The 15,868-nt window shown below is 35.3% G+C and overlaps 1 protein-coding gene across 4 annotated transcripts in view; it reads right to left on the bottom strand.

Annotated features, from left to right (window-relative positions):
• The window catches only part of ABCA1 (ATP-binding cassette A1), a 42,226-nt gene that overhangs the window by 19,451 nt on the left and 6,907 nt on the right, over positions 1-15,868 (bottom strand). For all 4 annotated transcript variants that reach the window (XR_015172284.1, XM_086424410.1, XM_086424411.1 and 1 more), the window contains 15 exons: positions 15,064-15,296; positions 14,849-14,963; positions 14,669-14,758; positions 13,226-13,446; positions 13,031-13,143; positions 12,032-12,138; positions 11,049-11,111; positions 9,497-9,583; positions 7,672-7,770; positions 7,402-7,586; positions 5,879-5,933; positions 5,695-5,766; positions 3,484-4,191; positions 3,139-3,317; positions 943-1,153 (listed from right to left, as the gene is read on the bottom strand). Coding sequence is in view for 3 of the 4 variants with exons in the window: in XM_086424410.1 (XP_086280536.1) it covers positions 943-1,153; positions 3,139-3,317; positions 3,484-4,191; positions 5,695-5,766; positions 5,879-5,933; positions 7,402-7,586; positions 7,672-7,770; positions 9,497-9,583; positions 11,049-11,111; positions 12,032-12,138; positions 13,031-13,143; positions 13,226-13,446; positions 14,669-14,758; positions 14,849-14,963; positions 15,064-15,296 (2,538 nt within the window). In the remaining variant the exon portion in view is untranslated. The remainder of the gene's footprint in view (positions 1-942; positions 1,154-3,138; positions 3,318-3,483; positions 4,192-5,694; positions 5,767-5,878; positions 5,934-7,401; positions 7,587-7,671; positions 7,771-9,496; positions 9,584-11,048; positions 11,112-12,031; positions 12,139-13,030; positions 13,144-13,225; positions 13,447-14,668; positions 14,759-14,848; positions 14,964-15,063; positions 15,297-15,868) is intronic.

The following is a 15,868-nucleotide window of genomic DNA, read 5'->3' as shown; positions in this document are numbered from 1 at the left end:
CAACCTAATAATGTTAGGTAAGCCCCTTAATATACTAGTTTGGTTTTATTTAACAATTCAATTTGCACATGATTTCACCTAAACTTTACAGATATTTCTATTAGTGGCAGGGCAGGCATCCTTGTTAGCATAGAATTAAATTTCGACTTATTTCCACAAAATATACAAAAAAATTCCATTTCTATTTTCACAGAAGTTCAACTGACAATTTTTTTGTACATAATATAGTGGAAATCACTATTTATTTGGCGAAATATTTCGGTAAACAGTAAACTTTGTCCAAAATAATCAAATTTCAGGCATAAAATTCAAGCAAATATTATTTATTGAAAAAAAATATATCCGAACTATTTTTTAAAATTTATAAAAACAGCAATACATAATATTTTGCTACAAGAAAGGAATTGTAAATGACACATGATATCCGTTCACTAGTACAAATGATATATTATTAGTTAGATGTTTATATAATCTTATTTTGATTTATTCTAAAACATATAAGCATTCATATACAATTCTATGTCCTAATTAGTTGTCTGTATTAGTAATTTATCCATATATATCTAAAATAAAACATAGATACAGACACATTAGCACGTGTGGGTAGTAATTCATAGTTTCTTCATTACATATTGAAGTGTATGTAGTTCATGTGACATTATCATTCTAATGTAAATATAATTACTTTTGGCTACCGAGCTCTCAAATACAAGTGCCAATGCATAGCTTAATGCCACCACTTCATTTCCACATTACAAATGGTTGTTTATCGTAGTTTGATTACATGCTTCTTTAATCTGGACTTTCTTGCACTATTTGTCTCAACATCTCTCACAACAGAAGAATATCTTTACTTTAGACGATTTCAACAGTGATGGAAGGCCTTTGTGAAAGTTTTAATTGGAAAAATATGCCAATGAGAATGAGGGGAGCGTAGCATACATGATGCTGCAAGTGTTGACTTCTTGTCATTGGCAGTGGGTGGTTACGTGTTTGAATCGTCATATTCGGATTATGAGTCGCAAGCCTAAGGATTGCACCATTCATCAGATTGATAAAGGTTGGAGCCGCATGTTGACAAGAACTGTTGTGAAGTAAAGTGTATCCTAAACTTCCATCATCATTTTGATCATCCATAAGAACTGCCCCATACCTACAAATGAATAGATTGAAGATGAAAGAGAGACATGGAGAATGTAATGAAGATGGTTGAACATTGCTCATTACTGAATAAAAGTCCAGCTATTACCACATGACACAAACATGGGGTGAATTATTAAAGAAAAACAGAAACTAAATTACATTTGAACATTAACTCCACAAGAAAATAATACTAGAAAAATCATGACTCTTGTTTTCAGGTTAAATGTGCCTCTTGATGAGAAGGAATGTAGTCAAATGTGAGAAACCTACTCATAATAACAATAAAGCCTTATCCCAAAGATTTGGGGTAGACTAAATGAATCATGCTCCACCATTCTACTTTGTCCAAAGCCAAGTCTTTTGTTATTGAAAGCGAATTCAGATCTGCTTTCAATATCTCCATCCATATTCTTTTGAATCTTCCTCTCACTCTTTTAGGGCATTCAACATGAATATATATATATATTTTGTATAATTACAAAAAAATTATTAATAAAGAAGAAATGCGAAAAGAAGGCTGAGATAACCCCCATACAAGGAAGAACGAACAAAAGCGAACCCAAGAGCAACAAAAACTGAAGAGAAAAAAAAAACTAAGCATCACACAAAGAATCTCATCTGAACACAAAATCCTTGCTCAACTTGGACCAAAAATACAAAAGGCCCAAAATCTCCAAGAACGCAATTTGGGGCGTACTCTCCTTGCTCTGAAATACCCAATTGTTTCTCTCTTTCCATAGACCCCAAGCAATGGCAAAGGGTAGGATAGGCCAGAGGTGTCTATTTCTTCTAAAAAGGCTGTAATCACCTTCATTGAACATGCTCAAACTATCTCAATCAACTTTCTCTTAGTTTATAACCTATTGAAGCTACTCCTACATTTCCTTGAATGAATTTGTTTCTAATTTTATCTTTCCACTCATCCATCTCAACATTCTCATCTTTGTTACACTTAATTTATTAACATGATGCTCCTTGACCACACAACATTGAGCTCTACAAAGCATGTTTGGATTAACAATTAACTCAATATTAAAATTGGCTGATTATTTTATTTTATTTTTGGAAAAATATTGTCGATTTTTTTTATAGGCAAGCTGGTTAGTAGTTAGTAATTAGTAGGTGAAGAAACCAACAAGCGTTGGGCACAGCGGCCAAGGCATCCATCCAAAAAGGGAGAGGTCTTCAGTTCCAGCCCCCTCATTGATGACCCACAGGAATTTATCCCTGCTTACCTGGTATGTGTGGTATATTGTGCTCTAAGAGACCAGTTGCCTCGCTCCTGCTAGTCTGGCCTACGAGTCTAGAACCCACGTCATCAAAATAAAAATAAAAAAATTGGTAGGTGCAGATGGGTTTTCAACCAAGGTCGCAGTATCAACACTCACAAACTTTAACCAACTTAGCAAGCTGCACCTTCGAATATTGTCGATTTAAGACCTTGCAAAGTTAAGGTTACTAATAATACTTCTCAAGTATACTCCTTTATGAATCCAATCATGTGCTATCCCCAAGAGTACAAACAATCATCTTATTAAAATTTCTGCCTTACCAAGAGTAGTAAATTAGAATATAACAGTCAAAGAGAGAAAACCGGAGAAAAGGGCAATTTCTTCCACGATTTCCCCACCCCTTTTCCAAAATATATATATATATATATCTGAAACTTCTAACCCTATCAAAAGTGGTTTACAAAAATTGAACAGTCCACGATTCTTCAACTTGTAAACTAGGGTTAGAAGTTTTGGAATGAGCTGATTTTTGGTGAGGATGATCTCTTCACCATACAAATCATCCTCACAAAAATCAGCACATTCCGAAACTTGTAACCCCTATTTTGAAAAATGTTTGGCACAATGTTTGGCTCTCTTTAGGGCCTCCGAACGCTTCCCATATATATATAATAAATAAAATAACGCCAAAATATATTATTTAGCATGCAAAGGAATAACTTCCAACAGAACGGACAAAGAATCAAAGTTCAGGTCACCATACCTTGACTGGTATGATTCATTCAAGCTAGATATTAAAAATTCACTCATAGAAATAAGGGCTGGGCCCAAGCTAGGGCCTGCTACTTCAATAGCATCAGCTAGGGCCTTTTCTGAATCCGGAAATTTATATGACCATGGCTTAACTCTCTGAATCCAACCCCCATGTACATGTTGTGCAACCTGCAGGGTGATACTTTTTTAGGCTGGAGAAATTGCATGTCATCAGAATAAAAGAAAGAAGAATATCTAGCCTTCTAAGGACAACAGAGAATCATCAAACAGAACAGAACCAAAAAAATATAAAACAGCTAGTTGTTTCAGGAAGTAATCTACAAAATTAAAATACCTCTTTTGCAATAGGCCAAGATAGATTGAAAGGAATTGGACCACCTCCGCCACCACCTTGTAACAGAGGATTAAAATATGATGTTGTGAAGGTCACAGACTGCTGATCAGGATGTGACTTAAGCTTAAGGAAAAGAAGACCAAAAAGCAAGAAAATTGCAGGAATAAGAAGCTGAAAAACTATGGTTCTTCTGTCTCTTCGAGCAGATATAGCCCTTTTCGTGAGAAGAGCTTTAAAATGTTCCCAAAATGTAGACCTGAAGATGATACAACAACTACAGCATTGTATGCTTAAGAAACTTAGGAAACTGAAAACCATAGTGGAAATCAAACTGCAAGCTCTCCCCACTGTGGCAAATATCATCCCTGGAACCTTCTTATAACATCCACAAAGTTGTTTAGAATATGAAGCCTTTATCGGAGGATAATTCGGGACATCAGAAACCGAAGAATTAGGTAAAGCATGAGCTTTGTTCAGTTCAATGTGTTCAACTTCTTCTATATCACAACTTGCAACTCTTAGGAACACCTCCTCGAGTGTTGTGACTGAAATACCATAACTTTCAATGCCAAGACAGCATTCATCCTCATTACTACTGGTATCAGAGGTAGTGCCCGGTCTCTTCATGCAAGATTCTATTTCCCGGAACATGCTCTCAAACGAAGAGGAGGATGCAAGAGGAAGTCTGAAGGAAATCTCTGTACCAACCTGTATGGGTAAAAGAAACCCAACTGAATTTTCATCTTAGCAAATAAAAGAAATGATAAAGCATACAGAAATAGGCAAACTTTGTCAATATTGGCACTACAGTTGGGGAAAAAAAGGCACCACAGTGAAATAAAGCTTCGTAAATAATCACGAAAGTGAACATTTCTCAGTGAGAAGACTGAAAAATATTCAAAATGACACATAACTCCACCATCAAGGATTTTAACAGAGAGTCAACCACGTTCAATAAAAAATAACATAAGAAATAATCAGAATTCTGCATAATACATTTTTTAGAGGAATGGATATATTTTATTAATATGAAAAAGATTTAGAGGAAAAAGCATCCCCAAAGATAGATTGTCTGGTGACAACTTTTGGATGTTGCACTTCCCATCCTTCTATCCTGTTTTGTTGTCGAGAGCAAGATGTAGATCCAAAATCATGTGAGATCTAGTCATAAAGAGATTTGGACGTAGGTTGGCTTCCAGGAAAAGTAAATACCTTTCCAAAGGGGGGAGATTGTGTTTATCAAGAGTACCCATTACTTCTGTTTGTGTCTTTATTTTACATCCCTATGCTCATAGCAGAACTATGAATAAATGATCAGAATTTTTGGCTGGAATGATGGGGAGGGAAACCATGATTCATGAATATCATTTTGGGGATTGGAAATTGCTCATTCCCCAAAAGATAATGGAGAGGTTTAAGGGTGAGATTGATCAAAATCATGAATCATTACGGAGGTTTGGAGTTGAACAATCAAAGTTTTGGATGAGAATATCACTCCATAATAACTAATATATCCTTAATGTCCATCGCTTCTAATGTTTCAAAACTTTCAACAAGTTTTTGACATCTAAAAGATTATAATTTTCCCAAAAGCCGTGAAATAGTCGTTTTAGATTTCTAAATGAACTTTACAATGCATTTGATGGTGTCCGAATTGGATATCTAAGTATATAAGTTTTATCCATTAGAAATTAACAACATCTAGGTCTGGTGGGAATTGAGAACATGGCCACTTTTCCCAGCATGTGTGTGGAATGGATTAAAACAATTATTGATCATTGATCCTCACATGGATCCAGATTTTTTACTGCCTCAAGATTAATTCCCATTATGATTTTTCATGGCCTAGGGAAGTGAGCCATAATACTGTTCTTAACATCAAAGCTTTCATTTTTCTAATGGTCTAAGCTATTTCAGGAATATAGGGGGCTATTTTTCGAGGATTTTGTATCTATGGAGTATCATGTAAAAGAAGATGGGTGGAGGGAGCCTTAGGTAGATCTCCTAGACTTAATCCTGTATCTGGTTTCTGTTTTAACAAATTCTGAACTTACCAGAAAAAAAAAAATTCCCAAGAGAAAATAATTAGTAAATAAGATATGAATTGGCTACATTCTACATATTGACAGATTATAAACAGAAAAAAAAGGACTATTACCAACTTTTACTTGATATACATACAAAACACAGAAATGGAATAGAGAGAAATACATCACTCAATCGAATTGCAGATGGAACATGGCGATAAACAATCTCTGCAGCAATTGAGGCACTAGGTGTGGACTGATAAGAAAAAAGAACCATAAGAGATAATATAGGAATTCCACTGAACGTGCAATGAAGATAAAGCTAATAACAAAGATGGGTGCTGCAATAAATTTCCATAGGAACAAACCTTCACCAAACTAAAAGTATAACCAACCCCATACCGGTGCTTCAAGAAAAGAGAACTGTAACAACAAGAAAACTTTAAAATGAGAAACAAATGCTGCCTAATTACAAGTCCCAAACAAAACTTAGAAAGAAAGGCCATGTATATTATTATAAAACCGTGAATGTTTGCAGTTGAAAGAGAACATGATGGAATTTTGAATTTTCATTTAGGTTTTTACTTAGGCCTGGGTCGCCATTGGGTTTTTACTCAATGTATGAAATACATTGAGTTCCTTCAGCCCATTAAGAGCATTGATGTACAGCTTTTTAAAGAGAAACACAGCTTCAATGAACAGAGCTTCTTTTGCCTACTATTAAATATATCACTTATGTAAATTGCATAGCCATTACCACAACAGCCCCTTCTAAAGATAATTGTTTTCCCCTCTCAGTTCATCCATATCTCCAGAATTAACCCTTAGTCATCCATATTTCTAAAATTGCCCATTACCAATCTACACTTAATTGTCAAACAGATCCTATCTCTCTATATTAAATTTCACTAAGCATCACGTGTGATGCTTGTGCCCCCATTAGTATATTTTTTATATGGTAAACCTAGGGTAGGGAATACAGACTTTTTCCTTTCTTTTATTTTATTTTGATGACACAGAGTGTCCCCACCTCCTTTAGAAGTAGGACTAGTCCCTACGGATATGCCCAGTCACCACAAACTGGCGTATCGGATATAATCGCGCAGCGGAAGACTCGATCTCATGTCTTTGGGGAGCAACTCAGGGCACTGAACGTTTTTATTCCCATGTCTTCTTTTCTCCTATTCCAGAACTGAAATGGATTGGTATTCCTAAAGATATAGAAAAACCATTCTATCAGATCAAAAAAGTACCTTGCGTCAGAAGTACGAATTCTATGGCTCAAATTGTTAGCAGTCTATTAATTATCACCTGTGTCTACTTATAGGCTACCAAAGTTTGCAAGATGGGTCACTCGAACATTATTGGGCAAACTCAATACCAGAGAACTTTTGATTCTTAGGGACTTGCCCTACAACTTGTATCAACTGTGATAGTATCTGCCACGTCAGCCGCTGACAACAGCAGGCCAAACAGTTTATCTCACTGTTGGTCTAATCAGCATATGATAAACCTTTCGTTCAGTTCAATTCTCTCCACATCTTGGCAATATGATTATGGAAATTTTTACGTTGGTGCTTATGGGTCTGATATTTGAATTTTTTTGGAAATTTTGAAAAGACCAGATTTCTTTTGATCAGAGATTTAATACAAATTGAACATTTTTTAATGGTCTTTCCAATTATATATGAACTGCCTTGAGATTGTTCTCGGTTAGAGAGCATCACCCCTTGTATGGAGAGGCATCTGGGGCACGTTAACAAATGATATTTTGGAAGCAAGGGAGTATAGAAACAATACGTCTATATTCATCTGCATAGTCAAGTTAAAAAGGAAGATACATCTAACATTTCTTTTAGTCATGAAAGGATTGTGTCGAATATAAAGAGACCTTCCACAGCATCTCAAAGAACCATTTGCCATGATAGCTATACGATCTCCCAGAACCTCAGCCTCGTCCATGGAGTGTGTTGTCAATAATATTACCCTACCCTTTTTTATCCTCTTGATTAGTTGCCATGTTGAACGCATTGAATATGGATCCATTCCACTGGTAGGTTCATCAAGAATTATAACCTGGAAAAGCTGAATGAGAAACTACCATACAAAGCTTAAATCAAAAGAACAGCATTAATAATATCCTTGGAAATTTATGTTGCACCTTACTATTTCCTATGAGTGCAATTCCAAGTGATAATTTCCTCCTCATACCACCAGAGAGAGCTCCAACAATTGTGTTAACTTTATCTGCTAAACCCACCTGACCAAAATATTATCAGTAAAAGCAGCCTATAAAGTTCTTTCATCGTGAATTTAAGCCAATAATAGTTGTATTGTGAATAAAGGCATGCTGCAGCAGTGGAATAAATCTCAAATATTGTAGAAGAGTAAACATAAGAAAAATAGTTTATTTTAAAACACAAGGATCAGTAATTTTAGGAGGAAAAGTCAATAACCAAAGAAGAAGAGACATGAAAAGGATATAACAAATGAATAACATAGATTAAAAACAATTAAAGATCATCACCACCACCATCAAAGCCATATCCCAAAAATCTGTTTTCAGCACTCAAAGTATGAAAGACAAATACAAAATTGTATGTCCTTATACCTTGGCACCTTGCTTACGTTTCATTTTTGTGCACAATTCAATGATTGTCTTAACTAGTTGATGCAGGCAATTGGAAAGGTGCAAGGGAAGAGAGAGGTGAAACTTTGATCACGGTCGAAGCCAAGATATCGTAAAGGAAATCTAGGAAAAACTCCTACAGAATGCCAATCTCAGCAATCACAAGAATTCACAAAAGAACTGAATGCAAATATCATTCAATAATCAAAAAATTCTTCTTACATGTTCTACTAACATCTATTTATAAGTAAACAAAACCTTAAACCCTAATACAACACAGCTGTCCATCTAAGGAAACATAAATATATTTCCTGATACTGACTAAAATACCCCTAATTTTTCTTCACTACTATTATACCAAAAAATTCAACACAGTTTTGACATCAAAATTTCCATATAAGCGTGAAATAGTTAAAATAGATCTCAGAACAAGCTTTCCAATGCATCTAACGGATTCTCATATGATATAGGAGTAAAAAAGGTGTTGCTTAGAAGTGAATGAAAGGCCAAACAAGATTTGAGAACCTATACATTTCTCAAACCCTTGTCCTTTTTGGATATGAATGACTATAATCTAAGAACTTCGGTCGTATAATTTAGGAGACCTACTACTTCGGTTTGCAGAACTTTCGATATCAACAATAAATCACATATCTTCTAATGGCGTCATGTTTTTGCCCTAAAATGCTAATTTTCTAATTGTCTTCTTCCTCAACCCAAGAAGGCACTTCGTCCTTGTCAACACAGTCCCATTGCTAGGGTGACATTAGTCAATTGGAATTAAGTTCAAGTTAAGCCCTTCGAAATATGATTATTAAACATCTTGATTATAGTTGAGCTCAAAGTACACAATTCCCAAGCGGTGTGGTGATTAACTTCTGACGTGTAGAGATATGAATGGCTATGATGCAGTTTGTAGTATGCAACACTCTGAGCCTCTGATAGCTCCTAAGAAAATTATTGACAATGAAGAAAAATAGGAAGGAAATGGAAACAAGAAGGTACACAACCCTAGAATAAAGGTACTACATTTCCATCATAAAGCTATCCATAATCAACCCTGAGGTATGCTCTAAAAGTCAACATCTCATTCCGGAATATCAACAATAACAGTGTTTTGGGAAAGGATTTAATCAGATAATAAGTGAATATAGAATCAACTTTGGTGAATAAGCAATTCATGTACAAACTCTAGATGTCATGCATTAAGGTATCAAAAACAACCAAGAAACCAAGGGATCTAATCATCACAAAAAAGTGACTAGGAATTCAGTGTGTGCAGTTTTCAGTTTAGTTGAGGATGTTCCACTAAGATATGCATGTAAGGCTTCAACTGCATGAAGTAATAGGAGCTCACTTCGTCGACCATTTCGTTCACAATTCTCTCCAACGACTCTTCCTCAACACCCTTCAAGACCGCAAACATGTCCAAATGTTCCTTGACCTGGATAGAATAGATTAGTGAGTTAAATTCAACCGAAATCACAATATGACATAAATACAACCGTGATATAGTAAAAAAATAACCTTAAGAAACTGCAAAGCTTAAGTGATAAATCACTAGATGCTAGTAGAAAATAAATGCATAGACTAAAACACAATTAAAGACAAGCTAGAAATTGATACAAAACAAGGGTTTTCTAGCTACACACGGGGTATCTCAAATACATGGAAGGCATCTAAATACCAAAAAAACTGGGGGGAAACTGCCCCCCCCCCCCCCCCAGCTCAACCCCTGATTAGAGTAGCGATGGTAAAATTACAACTATAATCAAGGAAGCCACCCTCCTAGAAATCCTTGATCACTTTCTTGAGATCAAAGCTAATGATATCCCAACAAACCTTGAAAAACTCCGTAGAAAATCCATTTGGCCCTAATGCCTCATCTCTATTCATGCCAGCAATAATCCGATATACCTCATCCTCCTCAGTTGGCATGTCTAACCTCTATCATTGGTCTTTTTTTATGCAATCAAAGCTCGGGTTCTCCAGGGTTAGACATGATAAAAGTGGGTTCAAATACAACTTCTCATAAAAATCTACTTCCACTTCCCTCATCATTCAAATCACGATGTGTTAGTGCTTAAGCTCTTGGAAAGGCAAGTATCTTTCCAACAAGGGGAAACGAATGTTGATTGGAAAAAAAAACTTGCAATTATCTCAATGCATTTTCTATCATTTTTCTCAATCCCTAAGAATGTGTAGATAAGATTGAATAAGTTCGTTTGAAATTTATTTTTAAGTGAGACATTGGGCAAACGCAAGTTGCACTAGGTGACATGGAAAACCAGAAGTAGCATTTCAGCCCAGTCTACGATCGAATATCCCTTTCTCAACTCTATATTACATCAAAATAGTATTTACAGAATTTCCACTAATAAGTGCATAAACAAAAATCCCATACTACCTTAAACTAGTTATCTAATGAGAAAAAGCATGACTATGCTACATTATGACTACATTAACACATCTAAATGAGGTCCACTATTTGATGGCATATCAATCAAAAAAAAAAATTAGATGGTAATCATTATAACATTATACACCAATCAATGTGTATAGGTGCATATCATGTGGAAAATGGGTTTTTTTTAAGCATATATGAGAGTATGGGTCATGTAATCTCTACATAAAATTAGTTTTTACCTTACTTGCATGTGTGTATGTATGTGTATATATAATGTATATATCCAATTTGTCTCATAATGTTTCTGTGCTCTTGCCAATTTTATAATGTTTTCTGGAATATTTTGCTTCATCTTGGGGTTTGTCCCAGTTATCCACCTGACTGAAACTTACATAAGAAAAGCATAGAAAAATATTTCTGAAAAATAAGCATGCCCAAAATTAAATTCAACAAATATCAGAATATAACAAAGAAGTGGCCAAAAATTATGCATTGAGCTTACAGTTAATTCTGGAAAGAGGATATCATTTTGTGGGCACACACCCAATTCCTTCCGTATCTCATCCTACAAAGCAGATATTAACTGATTATAACAGTGAAAAGGAAACCAGCTCTACAGGAAAATTAGGCAGAAAAAAAAAAAAACAATGAGATACATATATAAGCCATTCACTTCCAAATCATCATTGAAGGAAGAGCTTATGCACCATAAACTGCTTAAATAAGCAAGTATAAAGTCAATGTTCAGATAAAATGATGCCATTGCAAGGCCTTCCCTACACTATACATGAGAAAATAAATAAGATGTCTGTCAAAAATTAAAAGAATACAAATCCCAACCCAATTTCATAGCTCTTGATTAATGTGGCATTAAATTTTTTTTAGCTGACATCTTGCAAGCAAAGAAAAGATATCTACATTTTGGTTGCACAACTTAACCTGCGCAGACATGAGCTTGTCTGAATTACCAGCCATTCAGTATATATGTAGAGACGTATGCAGGGTGCAGCTCCTCTACCCTTGAGCATGGGAGGAGATGATGGAATATCATAAACAGACTACTCACAAAAATTTATAACGAAAAATAAAATAGTTAGTTTGCTAAAATATCATAAAATATACATAGAAACTTAAAAACGTTCAAGTATATGCATGATATGGTTACTTTGTTGTCAACTTCTTTTTTTTTTTTTTTTTGATCGGTAAAGATAATTTTATTAAAAGAGCCGAGAAGGGGGGTCGAGGAGACCAACCCAAAACAAAGAAAAAGGGGTCTGATAGATCATGTTATACATCATGAAGTGCTTCAACATTCAACCAACAGAATTACATGTAATTCTAAAAAGGGGTCTGATAGATAATTACATAACACAAAAAGCATCCATAACTTCTGTAAAGCAAATATCTTAACAGTCATAGATGTAAATTAGAATATATTAATTTGAGAAACACAATAGACAGTTATTTAGCTGAGAAAGGTAATACCATTTCTGTCTTGATATTTTTTCCAAACACCAATGCATCCCCAGAAGTAGGAGGAAGAAGCCCAACAAGCATAGAAATTGTAGTGCTTTTGCCAGCTCCATTGTGACCTTCAAAGTAAAATATTAATGTCATGAAACAAGGAGATTTTGTGTTTCTTAGAATAGGAGCGAAGTAAGATTCAATGATTCTAATGCTGTATCATTATTAAAGGGAAACAAGTATATTCACATAGCAATCTGACAAATGCAACTACAAATTTTATCGTGTTTATTGATTCCAATTTCTTTTATCAGTGAAATGATTGTATTGAACCACTGCTACAAAGACCATGATTTCTGCATTGAACTGAATACAAGTCCTTGTGGCTTTAAAAATCAGTAGTTGTGTTTGGTCTACCATGAGCATGAAATATATTGAATATATTAATAATCAATATTCAATAAGCTTAACATATTCATTAAATGTATTGAATATTAATAAGCTTAACGTATTCATAAACTTTCTAGTGTTGAATCCACGTAATCATAAAGTCCAGGAGCAGCACCTAGCTTTTTTACTTTAGCAAGAGATGTTTTATGATCTAGATAAACTCATAAACCAAGAATTTAGAATTCTAACTGTTCAAGTTCTGAGTTGGTGAACAGAGACTCTTTGAGTATGTCAATTCTTAACCATCGGATTTGCATAGCTCCTTTCAAAGCTTTTGGCAGGTTCTTATTGAAGAATGGAATTCTTATGAGTCTCAAGTTGGATTGCGAAGTTAAATCCAACTTTAACTTATTCTAAAGTACTGAAATTTATTACAAAACCATTGTTGACACACAAATAAATAAATAAATAAAATTTACCAAGGAGCATTATTACCTTATCACAAATATAAATTGCATTAATTTGAATAATGAGAATCAAATTAATCAAGAAACAGAATAAAATAGCCATACATTTCACTATAAAAAAAGAGAAGGACAAAAATAACAGAAAGAAAATAAGTAACCACACCTAGGAGGGCAAGAATCTGGTTTTCATATAAGGTGAGCTGTAAAGAGTTCACAGCACAACATTTGCGCTTTTTAGTGTTGTACACCTTGTGCAGATTCCTGATCTGAATGCATCTACAAAAAAATAACACGTAGAATAAATATCAAGTAGAATGAAATATCGGACAATGATACATGGAAATTTTTCTATATGTACCTTCCATCAAGCTCTTGTTGTTTCATATCCAAGCTTATTGGTTCAATAGCTGGTTCAGCAATACCTTTACCAGAAAAGGTTGCCTTGTTTCTGTAAAGCTTATCACTAACTTTAACTTCTAGATTGCTAGAGTGATGTTGGGGCATGCATTTCTTTCCCCAGAAGCACTTCTTGAATAAAAAGTTCCATGGGTAGCGCACTCCATTCTCCCTAGGAAGGACCTGATAAGAATGAATTTCTCAATGCTAGAATAGGTGCAAGGAATTCACAGATTTCAACCTCATAAATTGTTGGACATGAGTATGTTCCTTTGTTACAAAATAGATCTTATTTGAGTGTGATAATAAAAAATAAAAAATAAAAAAATTGATCAAGTGTAGATTTTATTGAAAGAAGGCTTGGTCGAGATGACGAAACAGAAGGTACTAACAACTAAAACAATTAGGAAAGACAAAGCTACCCAGAAATATTACAAATCCATTCCCATAAAATCATCGAAAAAGATTCCCCCTAGATTCCTGAAAAAATTGACACCAAAAGAAAATCAATCCTAGAATAGAGTCTACAATCTCTTGGACCCAGCAATTCTTGTCCTCAAAGATTCTGGCGCTTCTTTCCTTCCAAATGCCCCTACATATGGCAAATGGCATTATGCTCCGCAGCTTCCTCTTGAGGAATAGCCCAACACCCACTTAAAAACTATATTTGTAAGTTGCCAGTGTAACTTTGTTGACATACTGGTCTTATTGTTATGACATATGGCAGAAGTGTTGTTCCAATGTTGAGGGAACATTGAGGTCGTATTGAGCTAGAACAAAAGTTTAAGGACCCTCGAGGTTGGCAAATACTGTTGAGTGTCATGTTATCCACCTCAGCTCCCGGGTATCACATGCTCAAGTATCGTGCCGTAGTTCGACCTGTCACTCTCTTATATTCATAGTTGTGCCTTCCTCATCAGATTTGTCTTTTGGGGTAAATGGTTGTCAATATGGTATCAAAGCGCTAGGTTCGTATAAGTCACGGGTCTAAGTCTCCACAAAGGAATTTTCCACCCTTATGGGTGAGCTTTGCTGAGTGTTGTGTCATCTGCCTCCCCTCCCGAGTGTCACGTGCTCACGTATCATGTCCCAATTCAACCTGTGACCCTCTTATATTTATAGTTGTGCCTTCCCCATTAGTTCGGTCTTTCGGGATAAATGGTTGTCAACAAATACTTGGGGAGTTCACATTTGATGAATAAAAACAATGCCCCTCATTTTCTAGGCACAAATGATGGAAATAGGGATTCATAGGAAAATTATGTCCCCAACTCCTACACTTTGCACCCCTACAACTGTATTCATATAATTATGTCACATACAAGAATTCCAAGACGTGCTAGTAACTACAAGAGCGCAATTTAAGAGCACTTCCAAAGAAAGGATAAATATTTAGAAGAAGTACCTTATTCAGGTACAGACCAATTGCACAGTACAACAGTGTGTCAAGCAACATCATCAGGAGACACGCCAAAAAATTTACTCCCGATGATGCCTACAGGGGTCAGTATGGAAAGTCTAGAATCAGAAATGGAGGACAAAATAGTAAACCACAAAATAACTAGAGTTCATTTATAGAATCTACCCTCCATATGTTACTCCAACGCACTCCAACATGAGCACGCTCATAATCAGCAAAGTTAACCGTCCCTAGAGCAAAAGCCGTAGGCGAAAGCAATGAAGCCATGACCTTTAATAGCCTAGAAGTACAGAAACTTTAATAAATTTTCATCATCATGTAGAAAATAAAAGTTCCTGTGAAAAACATCCACTAAAGCTTGTAGTAGCATAAATACTAACATAGAGACATCCGGATCATTCACAGTGTAATAAGGAAAGAAGGCTCCAAGAAAAGAAAGGGTGCCAACTGCCACAGCTGTTTTTGCTCGTGTAAAGAATGTAGAGATCAAAAAGGACAACATGATTGCACTGAGTCCAAACAAATAGAAGTATATGAATACAACTGATTTATTGCTATATGTGAAAAGGCTCCACATTGTGCACACTGTAATGACTCCGGCTGAAATTGCAAACTGTAGAAGAAAACACGCCATGGAAAAATTAGAATCCCTCATAATATTCTTCAACGGAAAGAAAATCCACAACCAAAGTAATACTCAAGCAAATGAAATAATGCTAATTCCCAATCGGCATTGTAAGCAGGATAGCCAAAACTGATGTAACTTATTTGATAGCAAGCTTGCACACAATAATAAACATATTGACAAATAATTATCAAAATATTCATCCCAGATTACCAATCCAAAAAAGAAGTTAATATCAAATATCATTATGGAGTTATTTTCCTTTTGCATATGCATTTGTATACGTGCTAATATTAGAGGGCATGTGTGGATGAAATTCATTTTGTGCCCTAGACTGGCTTCAGATCATTGTCCTCTCCTACCAGACTGGATGTATTTCTCGCCTCCTATTCCCTTTCTGATTTTAAAATAAGTGGCTTCAGTCTCAGGCTGTAAGGGAATGTGCAGAAGTGATGTAAATTTGTATTGATGGGTAGGAGAAAGGAGAAGCTCATGTCTCAGGGGAGAGGAGCAGGAGGACAAACCTACAGGTCAAAATACATTAGAGTTTAGCCGAGTAC

This window comes from Akebia trifoliata, chromosome 14 (assembly GCF_017979445.1).
Source record: "Akebia trifoliata isolate Shusen 1 chromosome 14, ASM1797944v1, whole genome shotgun sequence".
Classification (NCBI taxonomy): domain Eukaryota; kingdom Viridiplantae; phylum Streptophyta; class Magnoliopsida; order Ranunculales; family Lardizabalaceae; genus Akebia; species Akebia trifoliata.
This window is presented reverse-complemented; position numbering and strand designations above follow the sequence as displayed.